General features: G+C 52.2%; 6 protein-coding genes across 6 annotated transcripts; 2 read left to right on the plus strand and 4 right to left on the minus strand.

Annotated features, from left to right (window-relative positions):
- Positions 1 to 188: 188 nt before the first annotated feature.
- Positions 189 to 1,208, plus strand: VTN77DRAFT_9715 (uncharacterized protein; the record flags this gene model as incomplete). The annotated part of the gene is made up of 1 exon (XM_069426352.1): positions 189 to 1,208. The coding sequence occupies one exon, from the start codon at positions 189 to 191 to the stop codon at positions 1,206 to 1,208; it is 1,020 nt and encodes a 339-aa protein (XP_069273692.1).
- Positions 1,209 to 1,506: 298 nt separating this feature from the next.
- Positions 1,507 to 2,400, minus strand: VTN77DRAFT_9716 (uncharacterized protein; the record flags this gene model as incomplete). The annotated part of the gene is made up of 3 exons (XM_069426353.1): positions 1,507 to 1,778; positions 1,847 to 2,271; positions 2,342 to 2,400. 3 exons carry the CDS (start codon positions 2,398 to 2,400, stop codon positions 1,507 to 1,509), a joined length of 756 nt encoding a protein of 251 aa, XP_069273693.1.
- A 328-nt stretch (positions 2,401 to 2,728) lies between these two features.
- Positions 2,729 to 5,165, minus strand: VTN77DRAFT_9717 (uncharacterized protein; the record flags this gene model as incomplete). The annotated part of the gene is made up of 5 exons (XM_069426354.1): positions 2,729 to 3,187; positions 3,239 to 3,272; positions 3,323 to 3,614; positions 3,667 to 4,994; positions 5,053 to 5,165. The coding sequence occupies 5 exons, from the start codon at positions 5,163 to 5,165 to the stop codon at positions 2,729 to 2,731; spliced, it is 2,226 nt and encodes a 741-aa protein (XP_069273694.1).
- A 1,455-nt stretch (positions 5,166 to 6,620) lies between these two features.
- VTN77DRAFT_9718 (uncharacterized protein) lies at positions 6,621 to 7,669 on the plus strand (the record flags this gene model as incomplete). The annotated part of the gene is made up of 3 exons (XM_069426355.1): positions 6,621 to 6,752; positions 6,931 to 7,146; positions 7,220 to 7,669. The coding sequence occupies 3 exons, from the start codon at positions 6,621 to 6,623 to the stop codon at positions 7,667 to 7,669; spliced, it is 798 nt and encodes a 265-aa protein (XP_069273695.1).
- A 925-nt stretch (positions 7,670 to 8,594) lies between these two features.
- On the minus strand, positions 8,595 to 11,427 carry VTN77DRAFT_9719 (uncharacterized protein; the record flags this gene model as incomplete). Its single annotated transcript, XM_069426356.1, has 3 exons — positions 8,595 to 8,967; positions 9,018 to 11,232; positions 11,289 to 11,427. The coding sequence occupies 3 exons, from the start codon at positions 11,425 to 11,427 to the stop codon at positions 8,595 to 8,597; spliced, it is 2,727 nt and encodes a 908-aa protein (XP_069273696.1).
- A 2,636-nt stretch (positions 11,428 to 14,063) lies between these two features.
- On the minus strand, positions 14,064 to 15,609 carry VTN77DRAFT_9720 (uncharacterized protein; the record flags this gene model as incomplete). The annotated part of the gene is made up of 3 exons (XM_069426358.1): positions 14,064 to 14,520; positions 14,618 to 15,003; positions 15,106 to 15,609. 3 exons carry the CDS (start codon positions 15,607 to 15,609, stop codon positions 14,064 to 14,066), a joined length of 1,347 nt encoding a protein of 448 aa, XP_069273697.1.
- Between the last annotated feature and the right edge of the window lie 647 nt (positions 15,610 to 16,256).

Here is a 16,256-nt window from a genome sequence, read left to right on the forward strand (position 1 = left end):
CAATATATCTATCTGTCAATAAATTACTCGTGCTACTTCACTTGCTAATAACTGCAAAGGAAACCCTTCAAACTCCCCCTCCCACAGGATCAGAAGTGCAAATCGCCATTCGAGCCACCGGCCTCTGCGGCTCCGATCTCCACTACTACACGCACGGCCGCAACGGCGACTTTGTCGTGCGCCAGCCCATGGCCCTGGGCCACGAGTCCTCGGGCGTCGTGACGGCCGTCGGACCGGACGTCAAGACGCTCAAGGTGGGCGATCGCGTCGCCCTCGAGGTCGGACTCCCCTGTCGCCAGTGTCTGCTCTGCAAGCAGGGCCGCTACAATCTCTGCCCGGAGATGCGCTTCCGCAGCAGCGCAAAGGTCTTCCCGCATCTCGACGGCACCCTCATGGAACTCACCAACCACCCCGAGGAGATGTGCCACAAGCTGCCTGACTCTGTCTCCTTCACGGGCGGCGCCCTCGCCGAGCCCCTCGCCGTCTGTCTGCATGCTATCCGTCGCTCCCGTCCGCCGTCCAAGGAGGACGTCGCTCTGGCGCGCTCGCTGGGCGAAGAGACAGCCGCTCTGATCTTTGGAGCCGGCGCCATCGGCCTGCTGCTTGCCTCTGCACTCGCCACGTCAGAGAACTTCACCTCCATCGTGATCGCAGATATCGACGCCGCCCGCCTCGAGGTCGCCAAGTCGCTGGACCTGGGGCTCAAGACCACGCTGATCCCACGGTCCTCCTCGAATCCTCCGCCTCCTCCCAAGGACGCCCCGCACTCCGAGCAGATCCCGTATGCGCTGCAGACGGCGCAGAGCGTTGCCAACACCCTGAAAGAAACGCACGGCATCCCGAACGGTTTCAGCCGGGTCTACGACTGCACGGGCGTGCCCGCCTGCGTGCAAGCGGGCATCTACGCGTCCGCACCGGGTGGCGTCCTCGTGCAGATCGGCATGGGCACGCCCGTGCAGACTCTGCCCCTGGGCGCCGCTGCCCTGCGCGAGGTCGACCTCGTCGGCGTATTCCGGTATGACGGCCACGCGTACCCGGCCGCTATCAACCTCCTGACCAGCGAGACCTTCAAGCGGGTCGAGGAGAAGGTGGTGACGCATCGCGTGAAGCTGGCAGAGGAAGGGCAGGGCGAGCGGGCATTTACCCTGGCGGGGAAAGGGGTGGATGAGAAAGGGGTTCCGGTCGTGAAGGTGATTATTGAGGGGTGAGAGGCGCTGAACCTGACAACTGAGAGGAAGAAAAAGTAAAAGCAATTTTCATAAAAGAGATTCCTTCCATAGGGGATTGAATGATATGATATAATGGTATGTATTCTACATATACAGCAGCAGCAGCATCGATAGTGATCGCAAAGCCCTGTGGTCCACCATCGTGAGTAGAACTCTTCGTATGTGTATGCACAATTTCAGAAATATAACATGAAGAAAAGTCGCATGCAAATGACCCGTCAAGCGCACAGTCATAGTTCGTAAAACCGTTAAGGGGTGATTAGCCTATGTTCTAATTTTATTTCAATCCCCCCGCTAACAACAGACTCTGCCCCGTCATATACCCCGTCGTGACGAGCATGGTCACCACATTGGCCACCTCTTCCGTCGTCCCTAACCTTCCCAGCGGAATGGTGGCCGCAACTTCGGGAATCGCATGCGCGCCGGGGACCATGCCCGTGTCCCCGATTAGAGCTGGCGCTACATCGTTGACGCTGATGTTGAACTCGGCCAGTCGGGTCGAGAGATTCCTCATCATGCCCGTCAGTCCGCCCTTGGAGGCTGCGTAGTCTGGTAATGATAAAAAAAGTGTCTTAGTGCATACGAAGTTAAAGCAGATGATCTACAGGTGAACTCACGACATCCGTTAATTCCTCCGCCATACCCCGCAATCGACGACATGAACACGATCCGCCCCCATCGTTGCGCCTTCATGTGCTCAACAACCCCCTTCACGAGGATAAAGGACGCGCGGAGGTTGACAGTGATCGTGTAGTCGAATTCCTCCAGGGTGATGTCCCAGACGTTTGGAACCCGCTTTCCATATCCCGCATTGGAGATCAGGATGTCCGGGCGCTGGCCATGTTCTTTGTCGATCTCGGTAAACATCTTCTCAATCTGTTCTGCAGAAGCTACATCGACCTGGTGGGTCGATATGCGAAGGTCCGGATATGTGGGCTTCAGCTCATTGACAAGCGCCGTGATGGCCGTTAGATTGCTGGAGTATGTCAACGCGAGATGTACCCCACGCTGGGCGAGCTGTCGGGCGCAGGCAGAGCCGATTCTGAATTGCGGTTCCCAATTCATATAAGTATGATCGAATCGTTCTGATGGCAAGAAACGACGCTGCTTACCCTCCCGAAGCTCCTGTGATCAGAGCCAGCCGGCCCTTAATTTCATTCAGCTGTGCCATTGTCACGCAGCCCCAGCGACGAGGAATATAAAGCAGATGGCACTCAACAGGGAAGCACCGACAGCTGCCTGTAAATGAGATAATTTATTATTCAAGTCGATATAAGTGCTGACCGGCAGTTCTACGGGTTACACGCGGCTAATATACCGGAGCTTCAATACCCCACTCCCCCCGCATAATTGCCGCTTCGGAGGTCCTCCGGGCCACAGAGACCACGCGATGATGACCTGAGCAGGTAGATCAGGAAGCGATCGTCACGATACAGCAATGGATAATATTCTCTTCCTTCGATGCAAATGATCACGCAATGACGGGGAAGGGAATGGGCCTAGAAGAGAAGGCTGTTCGTCATATCGCCAGTCCAGAATGGAGCCTGCCACGTCTCAGGACGATCCTGTCCGGTGGTATACATGTTCGAGTTCTGGTTCTGGAAGGCATTAAACCCTAGTACACCCGCTTCGGCGATTTGATCTCCAGAAACATAATCCCCAACCGCTTCCAGATCGAGCCAAGAAAAGTCGTTCGCCGGGCTGAAGTGCATGTATGCCGGCTCGGGAACACAATTGGGTAAGCTGTTGGACAACTGAATATCCTTGTTGGGCCGGGTTTCCGCAGACGTCGTGGCGGGCGCAGCTTTGGGCTTCCACAGAAGCTCCAGGAGACGAGCATACCGAGAACCCATATCGTCAGGCCCAGCGCTCGCCCGCTTCAGCCGTTCAGTCGTGCGAGATACTAATTCCCGCACTCCCACTTCCTCATTCGCAGTCATGACACCAAAAGACCGGGCCTGTCACTGTTACTACCACCGAATTGAAGACGCAGATGAAGCGGGTATTACCTTGTACAGGAAAACGGCAGCGTAGATGCTGTATCTACTATAGTGTTAGCAACTAACGCAACGAGTTGGCATCGTAGATCTTACAGATAATATCGAAGTGGCATGAAATGGAGATGTTTTTCCGGGTCCACATAGCTGACAAGAATAGTGAGGTACGCTTTCGCGGCATCCACGGATTCATAGATAAATCGAGCGTCAGGCATCGACGCCACATTGCTGAAGGCCGCCCTCAAGTGTTCTCTCTGAGAGTGAGCATCACCACCCTTGGGTTTCGTTACCAATGCCTGAGATATGGCCGCCTGGAACGCGAAGGCGTTGGTATAGAGTCGTAGATATTCGTAGGACATCTGCAATGTCACTTTGATACGAGGAGAACCTGCTATTGATCAGTGAAAACACCATCAAAACTACGAGACGTTTTCACTCACAGGCCAAAGTACCCCAGACCCGGTTCCACCGCGAGATCGCAACACGAAAATCATCTGCATACTTCACATAATCTCCCATGAGCATCATCTGACTGCTCGTGCGCATCCCGGAATACAAAACATCATGCACGTTGCCATACAACTGCGTGAGGTCCAACGTGGCCTGGATGATCTTCGCATAGTCCTCGTCTCCCTCGTTGACGGGCTGAAGAGTCGGAAAGTCTTGACTCACGAACCCCGTCATGGGGCCTGGTCCACGGGACCAAAAGGCACGTCCGATACGCACCGAGATGAGTCGATCCGAGATGTAGCAGCTGGTCCACGCCAGTCTCTTGCGCGCATCTGTCTCAGCGTCTCCTGCAGGATCGCCCCGAAAGGACGTGCGATCGAGCCCCAGAAAATACCCGGAACGCAAAGCGAGACCAACATGCATCCACGCAGCGCGATCCTCCTCGCCCCTTCCAACACGCTCGACACGGGGGCGGAGGCCCTGAGGTTCCCATTCCGCCAGCAGGAGTAAAGCTTCAACCGCTTCCACGTCGCAGTCTGCGCCAGCCGCGATCCCCGAGATCAGTTCATGCATGTATTTGGAGCAATATTCGTGGATGTGCGGCGTATCTACCAAGTCCTTAGAAGCAATAGTAAGGACAGCTGTGAGTAAATGCTTCTCGTTGGATGCAAACGTATCGAGATTACTTCGATCAAAGTACTTTCTCGGCACCAGGGGAAGATAAGGATGGAAGTTCTCCGCATAACGCCTCACCAACTGGAACACCGTTTCCGGGTCCAAAGAGCCATTCTGGACGAGTTTATATGCCTTGATGCCACTGCTATTGGTTCGGAAGCCATTTGTAGCTGCCTCAATCCCACTGACACCTGATAAGCCACCGGAACCACCAGAAGAGTAGAGCCCCCGCCCAAGGCGCGTATCTGCACCGTCGCCACCACGTTTCGCGATCCCGGTTAGACATTGCCATGCGTCAGATGGATTTCTCGGGACCGCCGAGTCGATTGCGCTGTCGGCAGTGGACGCTGAATCATCGTCATTCGCGGCCCCCAGATCTGTCGTTGCGCCGACAGGGTTCACGTAGATATCCTGTCCCGGATACCGGGGTGTTGGGAATGAACGGCTGTCCGATTGCGCAGAAGTGGAAGGGGGATCCGGCTGAACGGTCTGAAGGGTCGATGATTCGGTGCTGGCTGTGACATTGATGATCTTATTTTTGCGGATTCGTCGACCACCTCTGTTAGAGCTGCCCAAGACGCATTCACGACCATCTCGGAGACATCGCTGGCAAGGCGGCGTTCCCGGGCTGCCGCTGCTATCCCTGTGATTTTCTGTCAACAGGTGATTTAAAAAGCAGGATGACATGGAGTTGGACTCACAGATCACATCTGGATTTGCGGTGCCGGCAGTGGAGACACGCTCTCGAGACGCGCTGTCCCGTGCCGGTCTTGTGCCTGCGCTTTGCTACCGAATTCTGCTTGTCTAGGCCCATTGTGACTGGAAATTAAACAATCACGTATCAGAGTATCAAATCAAGTGTGATTGGCGTGGAAACAGCATCTTGTGCTGCAATGTCGCTGGCGATGAGACAATCGCATCTGTCGCAGAACTGGAGAACCCGCCAGGCTAGAGACCAAGACCTGTGGACGACACACGATCACTAATTGCATCAATGTATACGAGATGGGATTCCAAGATTCGAAATGTGCCCTGTTTCTTGCTATTTTGACTCAGCGGACAATCCCCAGTTTTGCTGAGAGCTGACTCGGGAAGGAACAAGGAGCTTTTTTGGTGGTCAGTCTTTCCCCACACTTCGTCAGCTTCCCCCAATTTTTTTTCTGGGGCTTGGATCTGGACTCGCACGAGCATACCTAACCTTCATCCACCGTACCAAATTTGCTCTAGAGAGCAGATTTCTTCTCTTTTTACCTTTGATGTCAGTCATTTTCTTTCGAACCAATGAATTAGTCACTCCATGTGATTCACTTTCATTGCGAGACGGTACGCCTTCATTATGTATTCAAGGATTGAACAGCAATGTGTTTCCATAGGTCTCACGAAGACCTGATTGATGCTCTACGCAGAGTACAGTTGGCAGCATTATTGGTTTAGAGATCATTGTTTGATGGGCCTCAATGAATTTTTTTTTCAACTCACATCAAGGAGAAGTTCTCTCCTGTGAACGCAATGGAGTGTGTACAGTGACAATCCTTATCCTCGCTGGTTGGCGGCTCTCTTATATAGAATGAAAGCAACCGTACATCTTATAGTAAGGCTTAGAATCATCCGAGTTCCATGATCCGTACGGAGTACGGAGTACACTGAGAATATCGCGACATGAATTACTGGGACCTCCGTAAAGATCAATGCTTTGGGGATTTGAATGCCGATCGGGAAATGAGTTGGTGAACCAGTCTTTCAATCGCCGAGGGTGGTCATTAGCCGATCACATATTCCCACTGTCGGGTATTGTTCGGCAATTGATCCTGCCCCGCACTGGGTACATACGGAGCTCCGTACAGTACTTCCAAATACGTTATTACACTTTAGATTCCTCTAGACCTTACAGTTCATACGGAGTAATACGGAGTACTCTGTACTCCGTACACAGATGCGGGGCACGAGGTACTCCGTACAGCTGACGGAGAGTATCGATCAGAAGAATCAACTGCGGTGACTCCCATTTCTACCTTGCATCGACTGACCTTGTTTCTTTCCTTTTACCCTTTACAACGTCAGTGTTCTTAGCCTTGACCATCGATTTTGCCTTCTAAGGCGGAAGCTGTCCAAGAAATTGAAGCTTCCGCAGTTTCTATTACGAATAACCGGGGGTGTCTAGTATGGCGACACACCAAAAGGTGATTTGATCTACATACCCGGTAGAAAGAACTCATCTGTCCATTTTTTCTCCCCTCGATATTTCCTCAATTGAGAAAATTCAAGCAAAATGGCCTCTTCTTTCCCCTCACTCTTCTCCTTGAGCGGCAAAACCGCGCTTGTAACCGGAGGCACGCGTGGAATCGGCCAGGCGATGGCAATTGCGCTTGCAGAGGCCGGAGCAGACGTTGTGCTTGTGCAGGTGGGTTTAATAACTGGTTTTCATCTCTGTTGTTTCATCATTCTCCATGGCCTCAACGGTTCTGTGTAAGACTTGGCTGGCAGAATCCTCACAATAACCACAGGAACATGACTGACCTTGATTATTGAACTGATGATTGTGCACGGAACAAGCTAACATGTACTGTCAAACAAAGTAGAGAGATGAATCCAACACAGCAACCCGCGACGAGATCGTCAACCGCATTGGCCGCAAAGCATGGATCCATGTAGCAGAACTCTCCGACCGGGAAGCGGTCAAGGGCATCATTCCTGCCGTCGTGAAGCAAGGCATAAAGCCGGATATTCTGCTCAATTGCGCTGGAATCCAACGGAGACATCCCAGTGAGAATTTTCCGGATGAGGATTGGGATGAGGTAGGTATATATATGCTTCCAGTGATATCAACTACACTTTAGCAGATTTGAACTAACGTTTATGTGGTCCTAGGTCCTGCAAGTCAACCTCACGTCGGTATTTACCCTCTCTCGTGAATTCGGCGCCTACTTGCTATCCCGAGACGCCTCCGAGTTCCCAACGGGCAGACGGGGCTCAATCATCAACGTGGCTTCCCTACTTTCTTTCCAGGGCGGAATTACAGTCCCAGCATACGCGGCATCGAAGGGAGGCGTCGCGCAACTGACCAAGGCCCTGTCCAACGAATGGGTTGGCAAGGGCATCAACGTCAACGCGATCGCCCCGGGTTATATCGATACCGACATGAACGTGGCGCTGATCAACGATGCCAATCGGAACGCTGCCATCATGGCTCGGATCCCGGCTGGTCGATGGGGCAAACCGGAGGATTTCAAGGGGGTGGTGATCTTCCTCGCTAGCGAGGCCAGCGCCTATGTTTCTGGTGAGGTGGTTACGGTGGATGGTGGCTGGATGGGACGGTAAATATGAAGCATGTATGTATGTACATACATACATACATACAGCACGTGTGTACATACATAGGAAGTTACTGACATCAGTGCTATGACGAATCATATGATACCGAAACGACATTTATTTCTTCTCTTCTCTTCTCTTTTCTTTTTATTCCTATATATATCATGTCTGATAGCGTTTAATTGAAGCGATCTCTGGTTACAGTGTCAATTAATGTACTGTATGTATGTACAGTACATACAGTGTAGCCGCTAAAACTACAAGTACCGTAGCACAATCATTTTCATATGACAGTACGATTTTTTTTTAAAAAAAAAATATCCTCGCATTTATGCCAGGAAGCGTGAGTGAGGATGGATCATTAATTAACCAATTCATTGAATCCAGATGCATATATTCCTCGAGACGCGTCCATCCATATTCTAACAAATACGGAGTGTATTATTGACATGATTTATTTTTTTTGTCCGTTTTTGAACTTCACAATCCGTGCATGCATGGTGTCTGCATGTCTAATTGCCTAACCTATCTGTCTATCTAATCTATAGAAAATTTTTTTTCTCTCTCCTCCTTTTCATCTTGCGAAGATAATCATCCTGCAAGACAAAATAAATAAATCACCCGGTTCTTTTTTTTTAAAAAAAAAACCCCCCGGGAGAGAAAAAGAGGAAGTGTTGCAGAAAAGAGAATAAAAGAAGAAGGGGGAGAAAAAAAAAGGAATATTTTTATTCTGAAGAAATTAATCAAAGAACCAACCAACCCAAAACAAAAAGGAAAAGGGGGTATGCCATCGAAGTTAAAAAGTGCAACAAAAAAATAAATATCTAGGCAAGAGCTATAGCTATAGCTAACTACAGCTCATGCTCAAGAATCCAATCCAATCCAGTCCAGTCCAGTCATGCGCCTCGAATCATCCCTCTTAATCCTGGCGTCATGCCTGCTGAAACAGCGCGATTGTCGAGCAGAAATTGCTCACGTTGTCGCTCTGCAACACCAGCGCCTGGCCGCTCGACGACGTCACCATGTTCGTGCTCGCCTTCGTGCTCAGCCCGTACAAGTACACCTCCGAGCAGTCGACCTCGACCATGTTCTCCTGACATGACTCCGTCGCCAGACACGTCTGGCTGTAGTTGTCGAAGAAGCTGTACAGCCCTGCTCCGTAGACGTACAGGTCCGACGATCCCAGCACACGCAGGCCCCATGACTTGCGGCACGAGTCTGTCGTGCAGGTCGAAAAGTCTGGGTCGGACCAGTTCGTTTGCGGAGTGAATGGCGTCAACGCGTTGGGGTTGGCTTGGTAGTACCTGTAAGAATCGTTAGCAACAATAATTTTCCGATCAGGCGGAATACATACGGAGTCTCGGTCTGAATCAACGCCATGTACACGTTCTTCGCGTTGGAGATCTGGTAGTTGTACAGCTGGTTGTGCTCCGACGCCGTCCCGTACATCCACACAGGGCCCTCACTCTCGATCAACACACCCCGACCGTTGTAGATGTCAATCTGTCCATGATCCGGCAGATCCAGCTCGTGGTCCGCGGCCCAGAACCACGAGTTCTCGACATACACACTGGCGCTCTTCGTCACATGGAACATCATGAACGCGCCGATACAGTTGGGGTTGGGCGCTGCCGTCGACGTCGGATCCTTGGCGCACGTGTTGCTCTGCAACTCGGTGCCAGCGCTGCCACCAACGCGGAAGTGCACATCCCACATGCCCACGGAGCCCTGCGAAGCTTCGGCCACGTTCCACTCCATCAAGATCGCGCCCGGTGCAGGACCCTTCGTCTCGAGAATCAGATCGGAAATCTCGACCGAACCGACGTCACCAGGCTGACCGATCTGGAGCATGGGGATCGGGTTGTTCTCGTCGGCAAAGGCGCTGCCAGAAGCCATCAGAAGCGGCCAGATCTCACCCGTTATCTTGATGTTCTTGGGGACCTTGATGGTGGACGTGATGAGATATGCGCCGTGGTCGAAATACACGATCTGGTCTTCCGTGGCACTATCCAAAACTTGCTGGATCGCTGCGGTATCATCCGTTACGCCGTCACCCTTGGCTCCAGCCGACTTGACGCTGACAAACGACGACACAGGGTAGGTTTCGTACTGCGGCTTCGAGCGCTCGAACACCTTGCCTTGGGCGTTCAGGAGGACCGAGGGCTTGGTCGACGTGGTCAGAGTGTTCTGGATACGCTCCTTTAATGCGGCAGTGTTCGTACAGGTGCCGGTGCTCGCGCCGGAGGATGCCGTCGCAGAAGACGATGCAGCAGACCTTGCAGTTGAAGCGGCTGGAGGGATTACAACAGTAGCTGATACACCAGGGATGTTCACGCTGATGGACAAAATAGGCGACGGTTCAGATGCAGCCTCCCCTGAAGGTGAGGACGCAACTGGAGTAACGATAGGAACAGCACTGGTAACATCCGAATTGACCCCTGAGGGCGCAGAAGCAGCACCAGTAGCAACCGACGGCGCTGCTGAGACCGCAGGAACAATGCCAGTAGCCTCCGAAGCCACCGCTGAGGGCGAAGGCACCGTGGCCGTCGCAGCCTCAGTGGCGACAGGCAGGGTCTTCACGATCGTAATTGTGCGCACCTGAGGAGCAGGGCAGGAATCAGCTTCCTGCGGCTGCAAGGCCTGTTCGGAGCGCTTGGCCTTGGAAGATACGCCAGACGGCGTGTAGGTGTTTCCCTGCACCCAAGACGACACCACCGAACCACCTTCCAAGATCGTGTTGCCATCAACTCCCGCGACGGCCACTTTAGAGCCGGTGAAATCCACGTTGTCCAAAACCAAGGTACCACCGCCCACTGGGATGCTGTCAGCACTGAAGGCCGTGACGATGGCCTGGTTGGTGGCGGAAATGGTGCTGTCCAGGAGCATCACGGAGCCGACAGTCTGGTTCGAGGGCGAGTTCGACATATTCAGGGCGACACCACAGTTGCTGACGCTGACCGACTTGAAGGTCCAGGCCCAGTTCCAGTTCATGAAGATAGCCGTGTTGCAGCCGTTGAAGGTCAAGTTGCGCGTGGTGAACTGCTGGTTACCGACGAACATGCCGTAGTTGCCGCCATTAAAGACAAGGTCCGTCATGAAGCCGCCAGACCCGTTGTCCATGAAGATGCCCTGCTGTTTGTTGGCGTCACCGCCGCCTTGGACCATCTCGAAGCGGATGTTCTGCAAGCTGCTGGCTTGCGCCACCTGCCAGTGGATACCGGCACCAGAGCTTTGAGGCATGGCGGTCAGATCGATGACAAAGTTGCGAACAGACCGGAAAAAGTTGTTCTGGTTCGTGTACCAGTTGGCGCCAGAAGCCTCGTAAGGGTCCGAATCGATGACGGCAATGCCCGTGAAGCTTGGCGAGGCCTTCAGAACGGGCAGATCCAGCGCATCACCGATGAACTGGGTGTAGTAGTACTGGATAATGGGTTTGGAAACGATATACGTGCCGGGTGGGAAGTAGACAATAGCTGGCGTCACAGTGGATGAGTCGCAGCCCTCACCACATCGGTTTCCTGACGAGATGGCCTCGTTAATGGCATCCGTATCATCGGTCGAGCCATCACCTAAACAAGCGTTAGTCTAGTCATTTTCCACCGGACGACGTATCAGCAAATCTCACCTTTGGCACCAAAATCTTTGACATTGCGGAAGATCTGGTAGTCGCTCGAGTTACTGAAAGCGACCGTTCCCTGACGTTTGATATTGGCCACCCAGTAACTACTAGACGAAGCGGCTGTAGTAGTAGCAGTCTGGGGCATGGGCGCAGCGTCGACAAGAACAGCTGACAACCCCAGGAACAAGAGAAGGCGAATGAGGAACAAGCTGACTCTGGACATCATTGTTGTGACAAGGATGAGGCGAAGATTTCGAAATCTGAACCTGCAGAAAAGAAAAGATGGCGAGATAGAAACCTGTTAAGAAAACTCGGCAAACGAATCTCCAGCAACCGGTGCTGAAGATATAGTCAATCCCTTTTCCCTTCCTGCTATGTTTATTTCAATGGTGCTGTCATACAATGTATTGTGGTAGCACACAACGAACGTCTAACAATGGGGGAAGAGAGTGACTTGTTGGATAAAGAGAGACAGATAAAGAGTGATGCTCTTTACTTTTTTTCTTCCCAAATAGCGTTTGTTGTGTGGATTTGGGGAAAGGGAAGTGTGCGAGTGGTGGGAAAAATGTCCCACGTGGGAAATAAAGAGCGATTGTCGCCGGGACGATCGATGAACACTGCTGTATGTAAAGGAGTGACTGGTGATGGCGCACTCCCAATGCGTGTTGTGGGTGCCGGCCACACACAAATAAAAAACGAGTGACTGAAGGTGAACCAAGAATTAATGATTGACCAGAGAGAGAAGAGGAGATGGAGTGTGAATAAAAAGAATGCGCGGCCTGGTCAGGGCTCAATACCTATCAATAGTCCAAATAAGGCAGTGAATATGATCAATAGGAGCCCACCGCGCTAAAAAGTCCGCGTCCTGCCTAGAGTCTGGGATCAACAGCCAGCTTGGCGATTTATTCGACAAGACCAAAAAGTCGAAGCGAGCCGGAGCCTTGAACAGGGCTCCACCCCGCTCTGGGAAGAGAGGCGAGAAACGAGACTTGAAAAACCTCGATGGTGAACTAAATGAGATAGGGATTGCAACGGTGCCGATGGTTGGCGGCTTCGGGACGGAGCGTGCAGCGGAATCAGGCACTCCCCCCGGTTGATTGGCGATTCGGCAAGGCGCGACCAGGATGAGATGAAACACAGTGCACTGGGTCTGAGATGCTCCTGAGCGAAATTCGATTCTTATCACCAAAGACCAACTCGACGTGTTCTTTGTTACTCGTGTTTCCGGAATCAGAACATGCCGGAAGGGAGGGAATTGAATAACCCTTCGTCACCTATGGATGGGTTCGACCATCATATATACAGTAGTGTTTTCGTTGGGAGTCTCCTCGCATCTTCATTCTGATCGCCTCCATTCTGCAGGCCCAACTCTGCCCGACTTGGCATTATTATGACAGACGGGAGAATTTTGATGAATTGAGAAGACAAGCGGGGCGCTGGAATGTGTCAGGAACCAATGTTCATTACAGTGTGGCTGATAGGTTATCACCAGACGCAATAACAGAGCAAGATCTCTGCCACGCTTCCATTCCACTGGTGTAGAAAATATGTTTACTGCGGAGTGACGAGTCGTTGTCCAGGACACGGGTTGTGCAGGACGCGGAATGGCATTCTTCATCGGCATCTGCGCGGTGACGGGGAAGGAACGTGGCCAGCCACGGTCACTGCCAAGGTATGGAGTAGACAAGCATCAACCACTGCCATTGATGCGATGACAAGTGGTAAAGGAGTGCTGTGGACAGTGTCTAAATGTGCAGGCTGTTGTCATCGTGAGAATCTCCAATATTCTTCGAGAGCGACCGTGGTGGATTTTCGATGCCTAACGCTTGCGGATGAATAATCAGCACCTATCAGGCCATCATCAGTCAATCAATGTGAGGCAACCGCATAAACTATAAATCTTGTTCATAAGCATAACGGTGGGACTTTACTCCCTAGGGTGTTTCGAAGTGATGCCAGCAATGAAATGCGAAACCGATCCGCCTCGTTGGGCGGACCAATCAGTTGGGATCCTGCCCTCTGCCCAGTGAGGGAGTGAGAGCTAAGCTTTGACTAGTATCGCTAGGATCGCCAGGGGCTCAGTGGCCTAGTTGATGACTCGATGCTCAGAGAGGAAGAGCGTTGTCAATTGTGAAGACTGAAGAAGTGGCAGTTAACGAGATAGTTTCCCCTCATTTAAGGAGGTTGAGCTTGACAGATCCGTTCCAACCGAGAAGCGAGTCAGGTGGCTACGGACCAAGTACCCGACCGCGCACAGGACAGACGGAGTACTCTGACAGGTCTCGATGAACTTTGAAGAGAAAATATCTGTTCTGCCTACCTACTATATAAGTAGTTATCATCTACTTCCTAGGCGGACTCCCGGCTCATATTCCTTACAAGTAACGATATTCTCTTTACCATATTTCTAGTGCTGAACTGAGGGTGGGTTGAGCATCGGAGAATCTAGAATTGAACCGACTTGTTGGGCCGCTATATTCCCTACCTATGTAGGTAATAGCCCAGGCCTACCTGATGGTGGCATGTCTGTACCTCGTATGTTTTGCGCCTTAAACAGCAGTGGCGAAGGGTCAGAGCTACAATGGTCACTGCAAAAAGTCGTCTGGGCATGAGTGATGAGACAGCTCACAATTGTTGATCTCCTGAGGGAAATCGAGCCATACTTGTCATCTGTCAACTACGGTCACGCATTCTCTCTCTTCAGACGAGAGGTGGCAGATGTACGGAGTACTTCGAATGTGAGCGACAAATGGCCGGCTTTTCTTGATCAAGGGTGGTAGCCTAGCTGGCAGCCAGCATGCGGCGCGCCACATCCGCTAGCCGCTGCACGCCTTCATCCAGTAGATCGAATTTCTCCCAGGCAAAGGAAATTCGGATACAACCCTCGAAGTCGTCTCTGCTCTCCGTAGGGTCACCCTGCACTTGGAAGAGGGTGCCGCTACCTATCCTCAGGTTCTCTTCTGTCAAAGCTTTCTGCGCCAAGTCACTGGCCCGTAATGACTGCGGCAGATTGACCCAGATGAAGTACCCTCCCACCACAGGGAGAGAGCTCGAAGGCGTGCTGAAACCAAGAGGCACGAGGTGGTCATGAATGGCCGTCATGACCCGCTGGTAACGTGCTCTATAAGCAGGCTGCAGGACCGTTGCGATATGCTTTTGGAGGGCACCGGTGGACAGGAGCTGATCGACAAAGGTCGCCGCTAGCTGGGAGGGAGCTCCCCCGGATCTCGACGATCCCCTATATTGATCGATGGTTAGACGCACAAGTCTGACTCAACCAATTGATTTAGATGGTATTGGGGGTTCTTGGACAGGGATGGAAGACAAAGACATACGCCTGTGATAGCCCATACGCAAATCTCTCGGTACCCTCCGCCCACCCCGTCCTTACTCCCGGTGCGATGAGCTTGCTAAAGCTGCCATTGCTGACCGTATTTCCCCACTCGTCAATTGGGCCACCGTCAAGATAGCGATCGATGTCGACCAGACGCGGGACACACGTTTTCTCGGGGTGGGGGAGGACCGCCTCGGGGAGGGAGGGCCATTGGAGAAAGTCGTAGACATCGTCGGTCACGATGAGGGCGTCGTAGCGTCGTGCGAGCCGGACGAGTTGTTCGCGTCGTCGTAAGGACACAACTTTCATGGAAGGGTTGGCAAAGGTCGGGGTCAAGTAGATGACATGCTTGTAAACCTTCCTCCACGGCCGCGGGGGTTTGTATGACTTTTCTTCCCCAGATGAAAAGTAGCAGTCAGAATTGTTCCTTCTCGCCGGCAACATTCTTGAAAAGGACCTTATCACAGCCGCAAGGGATCTTCATCGTACCGGTTTCGTATTCCCTTGAGCCACTGCCCTCTCCTCTGCCTCCTGCAAGCCCCGCTCCAGGAAATCGACATCGATGCCTTCAGCATCCTCGGGAATTCCCCTCAGGCGACCGGCAAACCCTGCATCGTCAAAGATCCGACAGGCGAGATAGTAGGTGGGCGCGACCATCCAGATATTGCGGGTGTACGCTGGGTCTGTGAAGACCTGCAAAATGCACGCGAGATTCTGGCTCGCACCGCCGGAAATGCAGATGCGGTCCCTCGATATCGGGTCACGGGGAGCGTAGAAGGAAGTCAGCCATTCGGCCACATGCTGGCGCAGCGGCCCGTAGCCTTCGTCCGGGCCATATTGCAGGCCCGGTTCGTAGATCGAGGGGGTTGAGAGGGCGATGGTAGACGCGTGGGAGAGGAATTGGACCGGGAGCAGGGCGGGGTTCGGCCAGCCGCGGAAGAGATCGATCGGATCCTTGGTCGAGGTATCACCTGGATGAGCCGCAGTAGCCATGTTGGACGCGTGTGATGACAATAAATAATGTCAATGGACAGTGGCCACTGTTAGATCGATAAGGATGTCCATGTGTGGGGGCTGTCGCGGCAGATGAGGTCACGAGGGGACTGTGATCTGGGGAAGAGATCAGTGCGACTGATCAAAAGGACCGAAGGATGATATCACCCTGCGAGACATTCGGTTTCCCGGATAGGAAGCGAAAACAGAATTCAAAGGGGGACAAAAAATGCCACAGGAATAGTGGGCTATTCAGCATTGGTGCCGTGAGTCTTGCGAGATGAGAGAGTTTTGCACTGCACTGAAGTCTCCCGATGATAAATTTATAAATTTTTATATTCACTCACATTGACACTATTCCAAGGAATAAATCCTCCACGACAGTCCATATCTCAATCCTCTCACTCTCTCTTAAGCCTCTTTCTCCTCTCTTTCCCTTTGATCCTACTAGACAAAAGGGAGAATATCCTGCATCCGTAGTTTGAAGAGCAGGGGAACTTTGTCTATACGTAAAAAAGGAACTGCGTCTTGGAATGTGAATTCACTAGTATATGCTTTGATTAGACCAAACACCTAAAGACTGAAGTTTACAGGATAATATCTAGCAAAAACATATCAAAAGAGGGGTACCACTAGACAAACTTGTG

This window comes from Rasamsonia byssochlamydoides, assembly GCF_041956645.1.
Source record: "Rasamsonia byssochlamydoides strain NRRL 3658 unplaced genomic scaffold VTN77scaffold_93, whole genome shotgun sequence".
NCBI lineage: Eukaryota > Fungi > Ascomycota > Eurotiomycetes > Eurotiales > Trichocomaceae > Rasamsonia > Rasamsonia byssochlamydoides.